We start from the raw sequence: 23176 nt of genomic DNA on the forward strand, positions 1-23176 counted from the left end.
GACCTGAATAGGATACAAGAACGAACGATCACGCCACTGGACGATTTTGTTTTAAAAGAAACGCCAATCATAAAAATGGATAAAGTCGTGTTTCTATTGTTATTTTTGGTGCACAATACCAGATCACGAACAAGGAGCACACGTTGAGATTTTTCATACAGGCTGTAATTACAATGACAGAGCATGTCGCCCACTTGCAGCAAGCGTCGTGTGGAAAGCGTTGCCTGTCACTGGAGGCTGGTGTACATGGGGTCTCTGTCTGTAAGCTCTCTCTCTCTCTCTCCCTCTTGCTCTCCAGCAGTGAGAGCAGTGACTGACGTGAGCTTGCACAGCAGGAGACAGAGGCGGGGAGAGAGGGAGTGAAGTCTCGCCACGGTGGAGGGTGGTGGTGGTGGGGGGTGGGGGGGGGGGGTGGTGAATGCCAGTGCTGTCATCCACGACGGACTCGTGACTCCTGCCCGCACCACATGCTCCGGCGACCACGTCTCTTCACATTGACTGAAAGAGTGACGGTCTGACTCATTCAGACCCAGATTACGTCAAAACATTGAAAAGACCCCCCCCCCCCCCCAACCCCACTCCCTCCCCTCCCCAAACCTTTCCATGGAAAGAAAGTTTGTGTTTCAGCTCTGACTATATTCCTGAAGCAGTCTACCGTACTGTCCCGCCTTTCTCTGTCTCTGCCTCTTGTCCTTTTGCGCGCCAAAGTGACGCAGATGCCCAAAGCGCCAGATTTCGATGCAAAGTAGATCAGATCGAGATTGATCGGCGCTTTGGGAAAGGAAAAGGAAACCCTGGAGCCTTTTCCCGAGGAATATCTGACGGAGTGTGAGCAAGCCTCAACCAGTGAGCTCCCTTCCTCCTCCTCCCCTTCCCCCTCCCCCAATCTTGTTAGTTGGTGTCTGGGAGAAGCAGCACCGTCCCGCGCTGTGTGTGAGAGAGAGGTTCAGCACCAGGTCTCAGACAGTTTCCTCCTTACAGGAGCTTGTGCGAGGGAGAGGTTCAGCACTACCTCCCGGACAGCTCCCTCCACACTGGAACTCGTGTGCGGACACGAGAGATTCAGCACTACATCCCGGACAGCTCCCTCCCTACAGGTGCTGGCGTGAGCCGGAGAGATTCAGCACTAGGTCCGGGTCAGCTCCTTTCCGAGAGGTTCTGCACCAGGTCCAGGACTGCTCCCTCCTGCTTGGACGTGGCTCTGAGCTCCGGATGAGAAGCGCCGCCACGTCTCCAGCAGCTCCATCCTCTCGAATCAACCCAGCGTGGAAATGGCATCTCTCGGGTTCTTCTCGAACGAGTCGGCACAGCGGTCCGGCGCCGGAGACAATTCGACTGCAGGTAAATGAAAGGCAACACGTGTAAGAAGATGTTAAAGGAGGCGGGGAGGCAGGGAAGGGAGGGGAGGGGGAATGAGTTCAAGAAATGGAAAACCTCAAAGCACCGATCGGTTTGAAAGCTATTGTCTCCTGGATGACAGGACAAAGTGGATATTCTCTTGGGAATTTGATTTCGAAGTAATTAAATGCACGTTGAATTTTATTGAGTAGTTTTCTTTCAAATGCATCTGTTCTGTTTACGGTTCAGTGACAGCAACTTAATGGGTTTGGGTTGTTTGCCGATTAAAGCTAGTGATTCACTTTGTAGGTGAAATGATCCAAAGGATACAGCGATTTAACACCAGTGGAATCTAAAACTAAAAATTTACTTCCACAATAGGAAGTTCTTTTTGATTAAAACAGGCTTGTTTTGATTTTGTATACATTTCCTGAAACTGACGTACTGGATATTCGTCATCTTCAGCTAAAACCTCCAAGGCAGAATTATCGCAGCTTTAAAAAAAATCAAATTTCAGAAGCTTTACTGAACTGTTGCCCGATAATATCGTAAGGAAGCCTGTCTATTGTAATCATACATGTACAGCGCTACATAGTAGAGGGAAATTGAACAAAATGATCGGATTAGACACTCAAAACTTTAAAAACAATTCAACATATGAGAGATTTTGCTTTGATTCATTGTTTTTAAAGTGATTGTTATCCAAAGGGTGCCACAGATTTGGTCCATCATATATCCAAGTCAAACGCCCTAAAACAGCACAGACGTCGCCGTCTCATTGACCACGCCATGAACTCCTGCTGTTGTTCACAGACGAGTGCCAATATGCGTTTTTTTTCCGCGGGAATATCCACAATAATATTGACTCTTGCTGACAGGGCGCCCTCCTCACATTCGCTTGTCTGTAACTGATTCAGACCAAACTGAAGTAACAAGTCTTCTGCCTCGAAATCGAGGCAAAAGGTCGACTAAAATTAAAAATAGAATGTAATATATTTCCAATACTTTCTGTTTCACAGCCCCAGCCTGGTGTCAGATAGCTCAGAAGTTCACTGGCGGTATCGGAACTAAGCTCTGTGGTGAGTGTTGTCAGGGTTTTCATCGGCTCGCAAGTTAGGATCAACTTAACCGACCTCTTCCTTCATTTTATTGAATGCATGATTTATGTGTTTTAAAAAATGACTGCCGCGAACATGGCGGAGATACTGATTGGTTGGAGTTGCGAGGGCTGCCAGCCTAAGTTAGTGCGGTTGAAGTGACCTGATTCACTGAGCTCTCCTGCCCTCTCCACCCACACATTAACCTCCTCACTGATTTCAAAGTATCAAACAGTCTGACCATTAGCTTCTTCTGGTTCAAGGCAAACTTTGTCAGTATCAAAACAAAAGTAAAAGATCAATTCACGGTCTTGGAAGTTGAATATTCGTTTAGAGTTGCCTTTAGATGCACCAGTCCGATAATTTCTCACGTTGCTTCGGTGCTGCATTGTCTTTGAGCACCATGATTGCAGCAAATTGGTTGGTTTTACAACACAAATAGTGAACCTCGGGAGCTGCTTCTTCGAGAACTGACAAAGGAGGTGATGAAACATAATATACCAATAGCTGGGTTCCGGGCAACAGAATATCCACCTCCAAATTCAAGTTATCATATTCAATGCAAATATTCAAACAGACTGAGCAGCAGTGCAACAAAACGAATTTTCTAGCAATCCACCTTTATATTTGACATTCAAAATTTTTGATGTTCTATTAGTTTCAAAAAAGCAGTTACTTTTGGAATGTCACAAGTCATTCTGTGAAATGAACACAATTCAAAGGCATCATTGTCAAAGCTTATGTTCAAAACCAACCAAACCAAAATCAAGAAGTTCAAAATGTTTCAGCATTGCATGGAATATTTGCTGTGCTACAAAACTTATTTAAGGTTAGAGAAGGAATTATAGTGCATCACTGCATTAAACACATAAATTGTTCATCAGCCACCTCATGTTCACAGAATTACAGAAATGTTATGGTTCAGAAGGAAGATATTAGACCCATCGTGTCTGCACTGGCTCTTCAACTGAGCATCATTATCCAATGCCAGCCTCCTCCTTTTTCCCGATATCCTTTCATAATATTCCTACCGAAATAGTAGTCCACAGCTTTCTTAAATATTTCGATTTAACCCATCTCCACCATTTCATTTGTCACCAATATAAAAGTTCAACTTAAAGGCGATGGGTGTTACTACTGTTTCAACTTTAAGGTATCAGGCTGATTGGTTGTAAACATATAAAACACAATGATCCTTTCTAAATAACACAGACAATAAAAAAGTTAAATTAGGCAATTATTTACATTATTTCAGCATGCTTCATCAGAAGGGATAATTTTTTTTAAATTTCATATTTCTCATTTTACTTTTACATTAATTTTAGCTCTGCACATAAAATCAAGACAGGTGTATAAGGAACATAGGAGCACAAGGACAAGAAGAAGTCTTTCAGCCCATCGAATCAGACCTACTATTCAATGCAATAATAGAGTCATGAAGTCATAGAGTCATACAGCACAGAAACAGACCCTTCAGTCAACTCATCCAAGCTGACTAGACATCCCAATCTGACCTAGTCCATTTGCCAGCATTTGGCCCATATCCATTAGGCAGTTTCATCTGAGCTAGCAGTCAGCAATATTAAATGAGGTAACTAGCTCTGCGAGATGTCTCAAGTTAGTCCTGTGAAAAGAGATTCTGTACAGAATTGTGATGTCAAGGTAGGTTATTTCCAATTTTCTTCTCCCTAAACGTTAATGGATTGGCCCTACACTTTGAATAGCCTACCCAGATGCATCATGTCACCATTGTGAATGCATCTAGTCACATCTGTATACAAATGCTCCTCTTCCAGATGCAGGTGTATTACCAGTTCTCTAGTCAGATAGATGTTACTCAAACAGTAAGCTGTGCATATGCAAACCTGTAGGCAACTATTATCTTAACATGAATCACTGTCAGTAAATTGCAAAAAAAACCCAACAGTAGAATTTTAGGTAGTCACTAACTTATACTGAACTAATACATCAGCATAGTTCCATTGAACATTTTGTTATATTACTACAACCTAATCTCCATAACTGACAATGGAACTACTATCCCAAGCAAAAATGCCACAATACCAATATCCAATACAATAAAAACCCTGCAGTCACTGATGTATCATATGTTTGTCTATCATGTTTCTCCTATATATAGCTGAATTGTTACACGATTATTACCGCTAAATACACACACAGCAGCATCACTGCACTAAGTGCAAAACATAAGTTGAACATCAGCTGACCACATGTTCACAGAATCAGCAGTCATCCTGTGCAAGAGGCTCTTTGACAGGTCATGTTTGACTAGCTATTCAAATGAACATATTTATCCAATGCCAGGGACTCTGCTTTCTCCCCACATCCTTGCACCTTATTTTGATCAAATAGTTGACCAATGCCTTCTTGAATGTTTCAATTTAACCTGCCTCCACCATGTTTCCAGGCAGTTTATTTCACATTGGAACTACTCAATGAGTGAAAAAATTACTTTTCTCACATCAAATTTACTCCTTTTGCAAATTAATTTAAATCAACACTCTCTCATCCCTTTTCCGGAATGCTGTATAATGTTTTACCTAAATACGCTGACAGTAGGATTATGAAGAAATAAAAATTGCACAAATTCTGTTTTCCACTTGTATGAAGTAAAAATATACCATTTGCATACAGGAAAAAGAAAGGCAAACATCCTACAGTTATATTTCCCAAAACAAACAAGCTATGAAAATATATCTAGTCTGCAACTGCTTACATCCTACTGCCACATTTGTAAGAAATAGCACAACTTAGAGAGTCTTGGCTTCAATTGCATAAATATAACCAAGATAATTTTAATCGGCAGTCCTATCATTTGTTAGAATGTCAAATTCTGACTTCATCTGAGAGATTTGAGAATCTAGGGCAACTTGCATTCAAATAGAAATGTTTAAGAGGAGGTTTAGTAGTGGGAAGATGTTTAAATTATAAAAGACTTGAAAGTGAAATACAGGAAATAACCTTTAGCTATTATCAATTTAAAATTGTCACTAAGATAATGAGGAGAGACTTTAAAAAGAATTTCCTCTCATAAAACTATTTGCCAGCATGAAATATTTTACTTTAGGATAATTGTTGAGATAGGTACCATAACATCGTTTAAGAAGAAATTAATCAAATATTTGATTCAGAGGAAGATCCGTGGCCCACAGCAAAAGAACAGCATGATGGAATAAGTTAGAGATGCCTCTAACTTATCACCATGACGGACATAATGGGTTGAATAGTTTTCTGCTAAGTTGCAATCTTCTCTGATTCAAACTCCACTAATAATCATAAGACAGTAAATTAAGAACAATGATTTTCAAATTGTTTGTAATATAAACTTTTTAAAAGAATTGTTAGGAGAAAATTTGCAAAACAAGTTTTGGATTGTAGTGAATTTGATGTCACAATTGACTATAACACTTGGTATTTGTGCTTAATGGATAAATATTTACATCACAACCTTCTGTCTCCATGAATATGGGTTATGATGTGCAACACTGAGCTTTTAACTCTGTTCTGTAATAGTATCACCTGTTACAATGTCATATTCTGGCCTGATCACACACTGTCAATGAATATTATGTATAACAATATCATTATCTCAACAAACATTCATGGTTCATTGTACAGGTCATCCAACACTTGGATTTGTTCTGAAATGGGCCTTATTAGGGAATCTTATATATTTTACACCAAATTCTGTTTCCCCTTTTATAGATTATAGGAATATCAGTAGCTTATAAGTAAAAAATATCTTATGAATTAGGATGTTTCGAGGATTAATGCTGGCTCTGAGCTGAAATAACTGATCTCATTGAGGATGAGACCATTATAAAAGATAGGTTAAGAAAGGGAAACAAATTCAATCTGGTTTCTCACTCCTGATCAGTGTCTCCCACTTGAAAATGCACAAGTTACACATAATTACGAAGGTTAATGGCATGTTATTATGAAATGGATTGAACATAAAACTTATATCGTAATTAATTTTACAGTGGATCGAAGAGACTATATCTCTCATATTATGTTCAATTTTGGTTTTCTTACTTAAGAAAGGATCTAAATATATTGGATGCTATCCAGAGCAGGCATACTAGGTTGATGCCAGGAAATAGTGGATTGTCTTAGGAGATGTATAGTGGGAAGAGGTGGAATCCAGGTAGCTGTGGGAGTCGGTGGGTTTGTAAAAAATATCAGTGTCAAGTCGGTTGTCATTAATGGAGATGGAGAGGTCCAGGAAGGGGAGGGAGGTGTCAGAGATGGTCCAGGTGAATTTAAGGTTGGGGCGGAATGTGTTGGTGAAGCTGATGAACTACTCAACCTCCTCATGGGAGCACGAGGTGGCGCCAATGCAGTCATCATTGTAGTGGAGCAAAAGGTGGGGACTGGTGCTGGTGTAACTATGGAAGATGGACTGTTCTATGTAGCTGACAAAGAGACAGGCGTAGCTGGGGCCCATATGGGTGTCCATGGCTACCCCTTTGGTCTGGAGGGAGTGGGAGGATTCGAAGGAGAAATTGTTGCGGGTGAAGACCAGTTCAGCCAAACAAATGAGAGTGTCAGTGGAAGGGTATTGTTGGGGACGTCGGGAGAGGAAGAAACGGAGGGCTTGGAGGCCCTGATCTTGGAGGATGGAGTGTAGAGGGACTGGATGTCCATGGTGAAGATGAGGTGTTGGGGACTGGGGAACAGAAGTCTTGGAGGAGATGGACGGCATGGGTGGTGTCTCGAATGTATGTGGGGACTTCCTGGAGCAGTGGGGATAGGACAGTATCAAGGTAGGTGGAGATGAGTTCAGTGGGGCAGGAGCATGCTGAGACAATGAGCCCTCCATTCCTGATGAAGGGCTTTTGCTTCTCGGATGCTGCCTGACCTGCTGTGCTTTTCCAGCACCACTCTAATCTAGACTCTGGTTTCCAACATCTGCAGTCCTCACTTTTGCCTTAGGAGATGTACTGTATGAGTCTATCACTCTATGACTCTCAAAGAAAGGTACAGACTATGCTGGTTTCCACTGGAGTTTAGAATAGTGAGAGTTAATATATTCTGAATGTCCTGAAAAGGTGGATGTGGCAAGGATCTTCCATTTAGTCATTGAGTCCAGAACTAGGGGGCACTGTATAAAAATTAGGGGTTGACCTTTTGAGACAGCGATGAGGAGAATTATTTTTATTCCTCAGAGGATTGTGCAATTTTCAAACTCTGCCTCAGAAGGCAGTGGAAGTGAATAATTGGATATGGGGGTTCCCAAATAATGAATGTCCAACTTGCAAATGCTCATACTTATGAACACAACACCACCCAGGGTATAATTTTAAAAATTTGACATAGAACATTACACATACTTACAAATATGTTTATATTGTTTATATTGTCCTGCATTATGAACTGACCTGTGTATAAATTGATCTGTGAACTGCCTCCAGAATGGAACTTGGTGCAACCCAGTGACTGCCTGTATATTTAAGGTAGAGGTTGATACATTTTTGTTAGACAAGGAAATCAAAGGTTATGGCAGTCGAATTTGTGTGTGTATGTGTGATGACATCAGGTGATGACAAGATTGAGGTTGTCTGGGATACCTTCTCCCTCTCCCCCATTGATTCTGTTTGAGTTCAGTCACATCGGATGGCTGAAAAATGACAAAATATCCCAACAGCTGTGTAAGATAAATAAATAAATTGTGAATAAACATTTGGATATTCTGTTTTTGTTTTCAATCCCAGCATTCTTATATGGCGATGGGCAGAGGCCCACAGAAAATGTTGTAAAGGAGGAAACAACATCCCTGGCAACCAATCGATCCTGTCCCTGCAGCAAAACACCATGCGCTTGTCAGAAAGTTCAAACCAACTTTTCCGTCCTGCATGCAACAGGTAAACTAATCTCTGGAAATGTAGTATTACTTTCAAATTATTTTACAAATTATTTGGCTTTATTTTGATAATATATGAAAGCATATACATTACAGCGATTAATTGTGGTTACGAATTTAGTTTAGTATAATTCAAAACATACGTTTTAAATTCTGCCACGTAAGGTCAGAATGGGCTACTATTTATTAGATCATAAGAAATATGAGCAGCTTTTTGTCATTCAGCCCATCAAGTCTGCTGCATAATCCTATATGATACGACTGATCTTATGCTGCACTTTATTCCTTTCTCTGACCTATCTCCATTACCCTCTTTATTTCTGTTTGTAGAAAGGAATTGTAAAAACTAACCACCCACAGAGAGAGGAATTTCCTCCTCATCTTAGTCTTGGATGAGAGAACCCTTACTTTTAAGCTGTGCACTCTAGCTCTTGACTCCTCTGTGAGAGAAAACATCCTCCTACAGCTTCCCTATGAAGCTGTTTCAAAATCTTTAATATATAAATAAGATCACCACACAATCTCCTCAACTCAAATGATTATAGGTCCAACCAGCTCAACATTGCTTCATTTCTCCCTTCTGTGATCTGCTTCCAGTGTAAGTATATCCCTTATTAGGTAAGGACACCCAAAAAATGTACACAATGCCTCAGGTATGATTTTGCCAATGTTCTGTACCGTAGTAACAAAACAATTGTATTTTATTTTCCACCCAGCACAGCATCCCATCCTATCCTATCCTAAACCACTGTAATAAAGGTCAACATTCCATTTCCATCCCTAATTACTTGCAATCACCTGCATGCCAACATTTTGTGATTCCTCTACAAAGGTGCAAAGTTCATCAGTAGTGCAAAATGAGTAATACTGTTGATGTGGTGTACATTGATTTCCAAAAGGCAAATCAATATAGTTACACAAAAAGAGTTGTGAGAAAAATATCTCATGGAACAAACAGAACAGTATCAACATGGATACAAATTGGCTGAGAGAGAGGAAACAGTGAGTGATAGTTAAGGATATATTTCGGGGTTGAAGGAGTAATTTTAGTGAAGCTCCCCAGTGATCACCTTGAGGGATCTTTGCTTCTTCTGATACATGTTAATGACTTAGACCTTGGTATGAAGGGGATACTTGCAAGCGATAAAAGAAACTGAGAAAATTGGTAACTGTAAGGAGGACATGTAAAACTCCAAAAGGACATTGATAAGTTGGTGAAGTAGACAGACAGGTGGCAGATGAAATTGAATGTGGAGAAGTCTAAGAAACCTTTTAGTAGGTGTATGGAGATACTGTATATAATAAAGGGTACTATTCTAAAGGGTATACAGGAGTGGAGAGAACCAAGATATATCTTCTAAGCAGAACAGGGAGAGTGAGAAGTCACTAGAGCTTACTGCATCCCAAGCTTTATTAATAATTAATAGGAGTGTAGAGTAAAGTGGCAAGGAGGTTATGCTGAACAAATATGAGACACTAGTTAGATCTCAGCGGAGTGCTGTGCAGAGTTCTAGACCACAAACTTTAGAAAGGATGTGAATGTACTAGAGGGAGTGCAGAAGAAGTTGACAAAAAAAGGCTTCAGTTATAAAGATACTTTTGAGAAGTATGGACTGTTTTCCTTGGACAAGAGTAGGCTAAGCTGAGACCTGGTCGATCTGTTCAAAATCATGAAAGAGCTGGAGAGAGCAGAGTGAGTACATAAGAACTTAAGAACATAAGAACTAGGAACAGAAATAGGCCATCTGGCCCATCGGACCTGTTCCGCCATTCAATAAGATCATGGCTATACTTTTCATGGACTCAGCTCCACTTACCCACCCGCTTACCATAACTCTTAATTCCTTTACTGTTCAAAAATCTATCTATCCTTCCTTAAAAACAACGAGGTAGTCTCGACAGCTTCACTAGGCAATGAATTCCATAGATTCACAACCCTTTGGATGAAGAAGTTCCTCCTCAACTCAATCTGCTCCCCCTTACTTTGAGGCTATGACCCCTAGTTCTAGTTTCACCCACCAGTGGAAACAACCTCCTTACTCCTATCTTATTCCCTTCATAATTTATTATATTTCTATAAGATCTCCTCTCATTCTTCTAACTTGCAATGAGTATAGTCCCAGTCTGCTCCATCTCTCCTCATAAGCCAACTCTTTCAATTCTGGAATCAATCTGCTGAACCTTCTCTGCACCCCCTCCAGAGCCAGTACATCCTTTCTCACGTAAGGAGACCATAACTGTACACAGTGCTCCAGGTGTAGCCTCATCAGCACGCTATACAGCTGCAGCATAACCTCCCTATTTTTAAACTCCACCCCTCTAACAACGAAGGAGAGTATTCCATTTGCCTTCTTAATTACCTGCTGCAACTACAAAACAACTTTTTGTGATCCATGCACAAGGACACCCAGGTCCCTCTGCACAGCAGCATGCTGCAATGTCTCACCATGTTCCCATTCATAAAAGAATAAGAGAGCACAGATATAAGGTAACCTGTAAAAGAAGAAAATGTGGCATGAAAAATATCTATTTCACATAATGAGTAGTTAGGGTCTGGAATGCACTGTGTGGTTGCATTCAAGAGGGTATTAGAAGAATAAACAAATAAGCCAAAAGATCTGCAGATGCTGGAAATCAGAAACAAAAACAGAAGTTGCTAGAAAAACTCAGCAGGTCTGGCAGCACCTGTGGGGAGAAATCAGAAACTAGCACTAATTATCATTATCACATTACCACCAGACTATTAATTACCCAGGTAATGTTCTAGGTACACGGGTTTGAATCCTGCAGATGGTGGAATTTGAATCCAATGAAATATATGGAATTTAGAGTCTTACAAAACCATTATCGATTTTTGGAAAAATCCATGTCCTTTAGATAAGAAGCCTGCCACCTGGCGCCTCCAGCCCACAGCTTTGTGGTTGACTCTTAACTGTAATTATGGATGGCCAATAAATACTGCTCTGACAAGCTATGACCACATTATGGAAATTAATTTTCAAAAAAACACCTCGGAGTCCCTGACCACAGACTAAATCTGAAAATGTTAGACTAAGGTGTGATTGTCTTCTGGAACAACATTTCCCCTTTCCTGATGTATCATCGTGTTTGAAGCTTGGACTATAACTTAACAGCTTGGTCCTTCAAGCTGTGCTTACTGCTGATGTGGTTGCGGTGAATCACAATCATATCCAGCAGTGTCCATATACTACAGCTGAGGAACATCACCCTACCCAGCTATCATTATTGTTTATTTTAACTAATTGGGTTTTAAAAGTAGAAATATCAGTCAATTATTATCTCTAATTATAGCAAATAGCTTAACTAGCTAAGCAACAAATGTATTGCAATGCTTAAAATCTCTCCATTACCATTTTAAATGATTACTCATGTACAGAATGTCAACATGTTTTGGTCGCCTAATTAAACTTGGAAAATTTACCAGGTTCTGGAGCTGTTTTAAAAAAAAAGTCATGGCACCTTTCCCCTCTGCATCAAAATGCAACTTAGCACTTTAACTTCACCATATTCAAGTCCCATCCTATTCTGTGGTCCTATGCTCTGGACCAGTATTGTTTGCTGTTCCAGGTTTCAGGCCATATTTGAAAGTTGTTGTTAACAGCCATTAACTGAACTCACTTTAGCTACACATTTTAATTGATTGATTGATCAATTTGATTTTATTATCACGTTACTCAGGTACAAAAGTACAGGAGTGCAATGAAAGTGTGCATTGTCGCCCACACAGGAGACCACATGTAACTTGGTACAGAATCATAAGAACAAGGTAGAAAGAGAGAACAAAGTTAAAATATTAAACATTGCAGTAATTGTAGTATAGCATGAAACATACAAAGTAAGGTTAAAAGTTACACATTGCAGACCGTCTTAGCTTTAAGTAGAAAATAAAGAAATAAAATTCACAAAATTCAAACAAAATGCTGAAGTGCATCCTTGCATCTACTTGAGGTGATGGACATGTTGCAAGATATTGGAGACTGACTCATTTCATACGGCATAAAAACAAAAAGTTCTAGAGAAATTCAGCTGGTCTGATGGCATCTGTGAAGAGAGAAACAGAGTTAATGTTTCAAATCCAATATGGAGTTTCTTCAGCATTGATAATTTCATATCATGCACTTTGTTGATGGCCAAAGAGATCAACCCATGACAGGCAGGTTCTGCAACAGGTGCTGCACATGAGGTAGCTGTCAGGTATTGTTGGTGATTGTTGCTTTTGGTATTGACCATTGTTGTACATTCACTGTTGACATTTACCATACTGGACACAGAAAATACATAATGGGAAAGAAAATGACTGTGACCATACCTGGAATAGGTGGGGTGAGTGATTCAACCTGAAGGAGTTTGCAGGGCCCACTGATGTGAGGCCTTTTAATGGGAAACAGCATTACCCACAGACCCATGCACTGTACAGACACTCAACAAACAGTAGTACAGAGTCAAGATCGGAAAAGCAGAGCAGGTCAGGCAGCATCCGAGGAGCAGGAAAATCGGCGTTTCAGGCAAAAGCCCTTCATCAGGAATTCTCCATTTGAACCATATAGGAAGTCAAAACAACTCAGGATAAAATCATAACTTTATTTATTCCTGACCATTATTGTCTATTTTCCTAACAAACTATCAATATATGCAAAAATTAATATCAAGTGAACTAGCTGGGCATATATCAAAAAGCTAGAAGATGAGTCTAGAATCCATTTAAAAAATCCTAAGATGGAAAAATAAGAGAGTAAGAAGTTCAAGTTTGCCCAATTGAAATCTTCGATGTTCAAATTAATTCTTTGCCAGAATCAGTGAGAGAAAACGGCAAATACAGCATCCATGAAATAGAACCCCTACAGTATGGAAACAGGACTTTGAGCCCAACAAGTCTAGACTGATCCTCTGAACAGCATCCCAATCAGACTCATCCCCCACTACCCAATCCCTGTAACCCTGCATTCCCCATGGCTAATCCATCTAATCTACACATCCCTGGACAGTATGAGCAGTTTAGCTTGGCCAATCCATCATCTTTGGACTGTTAGAGTACCTTGAGAATCATTAAACTGTTAATTTATTAATGTCTTTATTTACAGTCCTCAATTAATTCAGTATGAGAACTAATGTACTCTCAAAGCTGGTGAATAGCCTTTAGTGTTTTTTTTTCTGTTTGTAGGCATTCACCACAGTCCCTGATTACAATTCATTTATTGATTAGTGTCAATACACTAAACTCTAAGAATATGATTGTACTTTGTCTTAAACTGTAGTGATACAGCCTTCAAAGGGATTGCATCTTCAATGAATAAATAAGAAAGTAATTATAAAATCAAAAAAGGATTTGAAGTTTTTTTTAGTAATATCAGTGGTAGACATAGGGCAAAATTTGATGGAATTATTCACCACTAAAAGGGCAGCCTCCCAACTAGCTTCAATTTCTCAGCCCATTGGAGTGTGGACCCTGTGGAGATCGGAAGGATGTTAAACGAACATTTCTCATCGGTTTTCACTCAGGAAAAGGAGAATATTGTAGAGGAGAAGAATGAGGTACGAGATTTTAGACTAGAAAGGATCGAGGTTAGTTGCAAACAGGTGTTATCAATTCTAGAAGGAGTAAAAGTAGACAAGTCCCCTGGGCCAGATGGGATTTATCCAAGGATTCTCTGGGAAGCTAGGGACGAGATAGCAGAGCCTTTGGCTTTGATATTTGAGTCATCATTGTCTACAGGTTTGGTACCAGAGGACTGGAGGATTGCAAATGCTGTGCCCTTGTTCAAGAAGGGCAGTAGAGGTGACCCAGGTAATTATAGACCAGTGAGCCTTACTTCTGTTGTAGGAAAGGTTTTGGAAAGGATTATAAGAGATAAGATTTGTGATCATCTATCAAGCAACAATTTGATTTCAGATAGTCAACATGGCAGGTCAACCTCACTGAGTTTTTTGAGAAGGTGACCAAGCATATAGATGAGGGTAGGGCAGTTGATGTGGTATACATGGACTTCAGTAAAGCCTTTGATAAGGTTCCACATGGTAGGCTGTTGGAGAAAATGCAGAGGCATGGAATTGAGTGATTTAGCAGTTTGGATTAGAAACTGGCTTTCTGGAAGAAGGCAGCAAGTGGTGGCTGATGGAAAATATTCAACCTGGAGTCCAATTACTAGTGGTGTGCCAAAGGATCTGTTTTGGGACCACTGCTGTTTGTCATTTTTATAAATGACTTAGACGCAGGCATAGGTGGATGGATTAGTAAATTTGCAGATGACACTAAAGTCGGTGGAGTAGTGGACAGTGTGGAAGAATGTTACAGGTTGCAGGGGGACTTGGATAAACTGCAGAATTGGGCTGAGAGGTGGCAAATGGAGTTCAATGCAGCTAAATGTGAGGTGATGCACTTTGGGAAGAATAACAGGAAGTCAGAGTACTGGGTTGATGGAAAGATTCTTGATAGTGTGGATCTGCAATGGGATCTTGGAGTCCATGTACATCGATCCCTGAAAGTTGCCACCCAGGTGAATAGTGCTGTTAAGAAGACATATGTGTGTTAGGTTTCAGTCGTAGAGAGATTGAGTTCCGGAACCGCAATATCATGCTGCAGCTATACAAAACGCTGGTGCGGCCACTCTTGGAATATTGTGTACAGTTCTGATCCCCGTATTTCGGGAAGGATGTGGAAGCATTGGAAAAGGTGCAGAGGAAATTTACCAGGATGTTGCCTGATCTGGAGGGAAGGTCTTATGAGGAAAGGCTGAGAGACTTGAACCTGTTCTCATTGGCAAGAAGAAGGCTAAGAGGGGATTTGATAGAGACATACGAGATGATTAGGGGATTAGATAGGGTAGCCAGTGAAAGTCTTTTTCCTAGGATAATGACATCAGCGTGTACAAATTGAGGGGTGATAGATTTAAGACAGATGTCAGAGGCAGGGTCTTTACGCAGAGAGTGGTATGGGTGTGGAATGCTAATGTAGTCAACTCAGCCACATTAGGGGGATTTAAACAATCCTTAGATAAGCACATGGATGATTTGGGGATAGTTTAGGGGGACGAGATGAGAATAGTTCACAGGTCAGTGCAACATCAAGGGCCAAAGGGCCTGTTTTGTGCTGTATTGTTCTATGTTCTATGTTCTATGTTCAGCAATGTGAGAGAACTCCAGATAGTCCCTGTCCTCAAGCCTCAGGAGATAAAGGGATGGATATGCCATCATTGACTTCTTGTCCCTGTATGGCCTTTTCATCATTTTCATCATGGCCCCCGTTCTGCTCTCACCCCGTTCCCATTCTCTCCTCTCCCTTCAATGAAAGCCTGCACCTACCAGGTCCTGTGGGTTTCAGCACCTAGAATGCTGGAAATCCTTGCTGCCTCAGCAGTGGCCACCATTCCCTGTCACTTCTGGGACAACAAAGCTGCCAGGCAATCATATGTCCAGCAGCCCTCTGAGTCAGGAGCAGAAATCTGGCTTCCAATGAATTAATGGTCCTCAGAGCATGAACTATCTGAAGAGAAGCCAGGTGTAGTGGTGGAGCAGGAAGCCACACCATCTACAAATGGTGTGGTAACTGACACCAAAGGGATGAGGCGGATGATACTATAGGATCGCAAAATAGCTGCGCTGTCAACTAATTAAGTTTTCTCCACTTTCTTCACAAAGGTAGGCCTGGAATATTTTAGAGCAATTAATTTTGATACAATATATAGACATCTAATAAGGGAGGAATTATCAGTAAACAGTACTCAATTTATTTAAAATATGGTTATTAATTTAAAGTTATTCCAGACCTGCTTTGCTTATTATGTACAAGCTTCACAAGTCTGATTCCCATGGCTAAATTCTACACTAATTTGATTAAGTACACACTTCTCTAATTCTCCAATATGACCCTGTAAGAAATCATCAACATGCATCATGAAGATGACTAAGTTTTCTTTCATGATACCAATAAAACATCATAGACATACTCGTTCTGTCAGGTGTCAGCATCATTCAGATTACCACCAATCAGCCCTTGTTCTACCATAATCCATTCTTTCAGAATCTTCATTAGACACATTTGAGGTACAAGGTCTTTTATTTAATTTCATGATCAAATTACATTATCATCACCAAATCTAAAACAAGTTGTACTTTCTAACATTGCATCAAGCCTCACTACTTCATTAATCAGGATTACGTTTTAACCAATTAGTAGCACATATTATTGAAATACAAGCTCTACCTAGCACTGCACAGTTAAAAGAATGCGTGTCTGTTCCATTTTGTAATAGGATGAAAATTCCTTATAAACAATGCAATTTGCTGGAAGTCATCAGTGTTTTCTTCAACTTGCTCAGAATTTCATTCATTACATCTCAATTTATGGACCTTCCCTCATCATTTTAACAGTAGCTGCAGCTACGATGGTATACCGGGAACAGCACTTGGTAACATCAGATTGAAATTAGACACAAGGAATGCCATAGGAACTGGCAGTTAATGTAGCGCATTTGGTGAGAACTCCAAAAAATGCAGTGCAAGTCTCATCCAGTCAAAAATGTAAGATTCATCTCTTTGTGTCTGGTTTAACTTCTCATTGGAAGCATCAAAACTACAACTATTTTCTCATGTTAGAGACAAAACCCTCACCTAAATGTCAATTCACCTGACTTGCACATCTTTGGATTGTGGGAGGAAACCAGAGCACCCATACACAGACATAGGGGAAATGTGCAAACATCACACAGATAGTCGCCCAAGGTGGGAATTGAACCTAGGATCCTTGCACTATGAGGCATCAGTGCTAACCACTGAGCCACCATACTGCACATTACAAACATGCATTTCCTAACACAATAACCACAATTTCAATTTGTTCCTCTTTGAGGAATGAATACATGTGAAGCCACAGTTAAAACTAACAGTTTCAAACAATTCATATACAATTAACAGAAAGTCAAGATCACCTCACTAGAGTCATAGAGATGTACAACATGGAAACAGACCCTTCGGTCCAACTCATCCACACCGACCAGCTATCCTAAATTAATCTAGTCCCATTTGCCACCACCTGGCCCATTTCCCTCTAAACCCTTCCTATTCATATACCTATCCAGATGCCTTTTAAATGTTGGATTTGTACCAACATCCATCACCACCTCTGGCAGCTCATTCCATACACGCACCACACTCTGTGTTAAAATGTTGTCCTTTAGGTCCCTTTTACATCTTCCCCCTCTCACCTAAACTCCTGGAATTCTTTGAGGAATTAACTAAAATGATGGACAAAAGCAATCAAGTGTACATAATTTAATCATGACTTTCAGAAGGCAATTGATGAAGTTACACAAATGAGACTTCTATAGAATGCTGAAGCACAATTGTAAATCACAGCAATTGATAGAGACTGACAGCAGAACAAAGTAAAAAATGGTGATAAATTGAAAAGGCCCTTACTGGGATAATGGCTGATTAAATTTAAAAGAGACCAGTTCTGGTTTTCTAACTGTTACTGCATCTCATAAAGTGTGCTGGACATTGTTTAAATTTCATGGTAAGAAGCAGTGATGGTCAAACTATTTGAATCTGTGATGAATAGAAAATAGATGGAAGCCATTCTAATGGGTCAAGAGTAGGTTAAAAATAAACTTGTTAAACATTGTCAAAGAGTTGGAGAAGGGCATAAGAACATTAGAATGCAAGAGATAAGTGCAGGAGTAGGCCATTCAATAAGATCATGTTTGATCCTCCCCGGGAGACTGTATGAAAGAAGAACTGAAGTCAACTCCCTAAAATTTCACAAATCTGCCTGATCTTTGAATCAACATTTACCATATCAAGAACCTCCCAGAATCTTGGTGTTTTAATAAGATCGCCTCTTATTCTTCTATACTCTAGTGAATAAAGGTGTAACCTGTTTAGCCTTTCTTGATCAGTAAACTCCTTCATCTCAGCAATAAGCCTAGAAAATCTCTTTTGAACTGCTTCCAATGTCAATATATCAATTATTAAATCTAGTACACAGTACCCCATATAAACATCTGCTTAAGATAGGTTTGATGGTTAACAGAATACATATTTGTCTGGTTAGAACTGCTGCTGCACAGCGCCAGGACCCAGGTTCAATTCCAACCTCACATGACTGTCTGTGTGGAGTTTGTGCATTCTCCCTCTCTGTGCGTGTATGGGTTTCCTCTGGGTGCTCTGGTTTCTTCACACAGTCCAAAGATGTGCAGATTAAGTGGATTGTCCATGCTGAATTTCCTATATTGTCCAGCGATGTGCAGGCTACATGGATTAGCCATGGGAATGCAGTGTTACTGGGATAGGGTGGGGAGTGGGTTAGGATGGAGTGCTGCTCGGAGGGTTTGTGTGGACTCAATAGGCTGTATGGCCTATTTCCATTCTGTAGGGATTCTATGATAAAGGTAGGAATCAATAAATGTAGAGTGGAATTTGTCAAGTCTGATAATGAGTACATGCATTCTCGAAATGTCACCTCAATCAACCACAAATGAATTACCACTAAGGCAAGGTTACAAGTTGAGTTTGATTATAAAATGAGCTACTTAGTTTGTGAGGGAACATAAGAGCACATGAAGAGTAAGAGCAGAAATCAGCCCATCAATGCATTGCTGCTATTCATTCCAATCTACCACAATACCGCTTTTCTGACATTTCCCCATATCTGCTTTTATTCAAAACATCTATTAATCTTTGGATTGAATATATTTAACAGCTGATTATCTGCAGTTCTCAGGGATAGAGTATTTTTAGGATTCACAACCTTTGAATGAAGATATACTGACTAATCCTTTAGTGCAGAGTTTCCAGCTAAGAAAAATATCTTCCTAGCATCTACCCCATAGAGGGCATAGTTTAAAGGTAAGAAATCTCTCAATGAAGACAGAGATGAAGTGGAATTTCTTCTTTCGGGGGTCATTCACCTTTGGAATTCTCTCCCAAAGACAGCAGTGGAAATTGTCATTGAATATATTCAGGGTTGAGTTCGACTGATATTTGACTTTCAAAGGGGTCAAGGGTTATGGAGGCAGGGAAGAAAATGGTATCAAGGCCACAGTCAAATCAGCCATAACCGTATTCCATGGTGTAGCATGGAATATGTTTTGATGGGATGAATGGTTTATTCCTGCTCTTATCTTTTATGACTTTACACTTTTAAGCCCCTTAAGAGAAGTTTGTTTTAGTGAGGTCACCTCTCGGTCTTCCAATCTCTAAAGAATATAAACAAACTCTCCTCACAGGGCAGCCTCCTCAAGTTAATGGTTAGTTTGATAAATCTTCCTCAAAGACTTGGGCATCTTTCCTTCCTCTGGTGAAGAGAGCAAGTAACACATCAGACGGTATCACACTTATGCCCTTCATATATACAATATGACTTGGTTACTCTTATTTTTTAATCTCATTCTGATAAAGATAAATTATTTTCTTTCAAGAATGCTTATTTTACATGCTTGTTAGCTTATTCTGTTTCTTGTACAAGAACAGTGAGATCCTTCTGAGTATCTACATGTCTCAGACTCCCATCATTTAAAAAAGCTTCCTCCAGGTGCTCCCGTTTCCTCCCACTATTCAAAAAATGTGCAGATTAGGTGAATTGGCCATGCTAACTTGCCCATAGTGTACAGGGATTGTTGATGAGGTGCATTACTCAGGGGACTTGTAGAGTAATAGTGTAAGGGAATGGGTCTGGGTGGGTTACCCTTTGGAGGGTCAGTGTGGACTTGTAGGACCGAAGGGCCTGTTTCCACACTGTAGGGATCCTATGATTCTATTTCATGATTCTACTTTCTCAAATGAAATTCATTTACATTTCTTCTCATAGTATTCCATCTGCAATGTTTTAGCCCACTCACTAAACCTAACTCTCTCTCTCTCTCTGTAGTGTTCTTGCATCTTCCTCATAGCTTATATTTCACCTCAATTTAAATCTTCAGCAAGCTTGAATACTTTATGCCAGCTCAGAGGTTAAATCTAGTAAACAAAGAAGCAACAAAGCATGGAAATGAACGTACTGGTCATACTTGAATTGCAGTTTAAAGCATAAAAGGCTAGCCAGACTCCTATGCTACATTTACCAGCTTTATGACTTTATTTTCCTTCATCCATGTCATTGCTTTCAATTACAAATAGCTAAGGCCAAAATACTGAGCTCTGTGGTACCCCACTAATTCTTACCTGTTGACCAAAAAGGCCCCTTTGCTGGAAGTCTCTTTTTTCTGTCCATTGACACACCTCCAATTCATGCTAAAACTTTTCCATCAAACCCTCAACTCTAATTTTATGTATAGCTTTTTTTTGGAGCGCTGTCTTTTTTTTTGAAAGAGTATATATATTTCATCTACTCATACCCGCTAATACCTTTGCTAATTATAAAACAGAATTTTATAATTTTTTCAAGCAAGATTCCAGTTTCATAAATCTAGAGTCCAATTCCATAAATTATATTAATTTTGCCTAAGCATATTATGACATTCTACTACATGATTCTTATATTTTTCTTTCTACAGACTTTAAGCTGGCTGGCATTATACTCTTTGACTTTTCTCTTTTTTTTCTTGAATAGTTGTGGTGTTTGTTGCCTTGCAATTCATAGGAACATTTCAGAACCTTGGGAATTCCAAAAGTAAAACCAATACATCCACAACCAATACAGCAGCCACATCGTTAAAACTCTAAGATGCAGATTATAAGTTCCAAGCAATACAGCAAACTTTAGTCCTATTAACGTCACATTCTTCACTAATAATAAGATTTTCTAAGTTCTTCAATTTCATTGGACCATTGGGTCCCCACAATGTCCAAATTTCTTTTCAGGACTGGAGAAGGGTTACACCCGAAACGTCGACTTCTCCACCTCCTGATGCTGCCTGGCTTGCTGTGTTCTTCCAGCCTCTTGCCGGTCTACATTGCATTCCAGCATCTGCAGTTTTTTTGTCCCTCACATTTACTTAGCTTGCACTGTTCAAATTGAAGACTCTAGTTCCAAAATTAACAAAATCGTTCTCAACTTGATATAAAATTATGATATGATCAATCATTCCAGAGACTCTTTTTCTAAAATGTTACTAGCCATCCCATTGTTGGTTGGTCAACGTATTGATTTAGACATCTATCTTGAATGCAAACCATGATTTCATACTCCACACTATTATTGCAAATGTGACTTGTACAGTTGAAGATTAGCATCCCTTACAATTACCAGATTATCTTTGTTACCCACACCCCTAATTTGCTGATTATATTTTTCCTGCGTCTATAACTCTTGTTAGGGCACAAATAACCTACTGTCACTAATGGTTTCTGTACCATGTTGGTTCTAAGTTCCACTCAGGTTGATTTTAATTCTAATTTGCTGAACTAACATTATTTTATCTCTACCTTGATACTGTTGATAGTATCATTCTCTTCCAATGCCTGACCACTGTCAAAAGGTGTGGTGCTGGAAAAGCATGGATGGTCAGGCAGCATCTGAGGAGCAGGAGAGTCGATGTTTCAAGTATAAGCTCTTCATCAGGAATGTGGGGGGAGGGGTTGCAGGGGCTGAAAGATAAATGGAAGGGGATGGAGCTGTGGGGGAAGCGATAGGTAGATGAAGGTGGGGAAGAAGGTGATAGGTCAGAGAGGAGGGTGGAGCAGATAGGTGAGAAGGAATTCGACAGGTAGGACAGTTCAAAAGGGCAGATTTGGAGGGTTGAATCTGGGATAAGGTGGGAGGAGAGGAGATGAGGAAACTGGTGAAATTGACATTGATCCCGTATGGTTGGAGGGTCCCAAAGCAGCAGATGAGGCGTTCTTCCTCCAGCCATTAGATGGCTAGAATTTGGTGGTGGAGGAGTCCCAGGACTTGCATGTCCTTGGCAGAGTGGGAGGGGGAGTAAAAGTGTTTGGTCACAGGGCGATGAGGTTATTTGGTGTATGAGTTCCAGACATGTTCTCGGAAATGTTCTGCAAGTTGGCGTCCTGTCTCCCCAATGTCATCCAGCAAGTTAAGACAACTCTCATATAACTTAATCTTTATAAATCTGACAAGGGTCAGAATCACAATGGTTGCAATGGTTTCTCTTACCACAGTAACACTGTTGCCATTAGTGTTCTCCAGGGATCTATGCCTAACCCCTCCCATTTCTCATCTACCCATTGCCTCTTTGTAACATCATTCAGAAACACAGCAGTAGCTTTCACATGTATACTGATGACACTTAGCTCTTGCAGTCAATAAACTATCAGATTGCTTATCCAACATCAGGATTAGATGAGCAGAAATTTTTTCTAATTAAATATTGAAACACTGAAGCTTTTGTTTTCCCACTGCAGAAACTGTTCCCTTGTTGCTGATTCAATCGCTCTACCTGACAATAATCTGAGCTTAAGCCAATTTGTTTGCAAACTTGACATTGTGCTTGACCCTGAAATAAGCTTCAAACCTCAAACTTTCACCATTACAAACCCTAACTATTTCCACCATTGAAACATTGCCCATGATTGCTCCTGTCTCAGCTCAACATCTTCTGACACCCTAATGCATGCTTTTGATGTCTCTAGACTTGACTATGCCAATGGAAACTTGAAGTCATCCAAGGTTCTGCTGTTCTAGTCTTAACTTGTAATACATCTATTCACTTCTCACCTTTATGCTCAATCAAGAGAGGTGATGGCCTAGTGATATTATCACTAGATTACTAATCCAAAGAGGCGAAAGTGAGGACTGCAGATGCTGGAAATTAGAGTCGAGAGTGTGGTGCTGGAAAAGCACAGCAGGTCAGGCAGCATCCGAGAAGCAGAAAATCGACATTTCGGGCAAAAGCCCTTCATCAGGATTTTCCTGCTCCTCAGATACTGCCTGACCTGCTGTGCT

The 23176-nt window shown here is 40.2% G+C and overlaps 1 protein-coding gene across 1 annotated transcript in view; it reads left to right on the top strand.

Annotated features, from left to right (window-relative positions):
- Nucleotides 1-551: 551 nt before the first annotated feature.
- The window catches only part of gad2 (glutamate decarboxylase 2), a 149036-nt gene continuing 126411 nt past the window's right edge, over nucleotides 552-23176 (top strand). Inside the window, exons 1-3 of the mRNA XM_043690485.2 lie at nucleotides 552-1341; nucleotides 2358-2417; nucleotides 8171-8320. Of these exons, the coding sequence (XP_043546420.1) occupies nucleotides 1272-1341; nucleotides 2358-2417; nucleotides 8171-8320 (280 nt within the window). The 5' untranslated portion in view covers nucleotides 552-1271. The remainder of the gene's footprint in view (nucleotides 1342-2357; nucleotides 2418-8170; nucleotides 8321-23176) is intronic.

Source organism: Chiloscyllium plagiosum, unplaced genomic scaffold, assembly GCF_037043375.1.
Source record: "Chiloscyllium plagiosum isolate Xiang-an unplaced genomic scaffold, Cpla_swu_hap1 HiC_scaffold_5, whole genome shotgun sequence".
Classification (NCBI taxonomy): Eukaryota; Metazoa; Chordata; class Chondrichthyes; order Orectolobiformes; family Hemiscylliidae; genus Chiloscyllium; species Chiloscyllium plagiosum.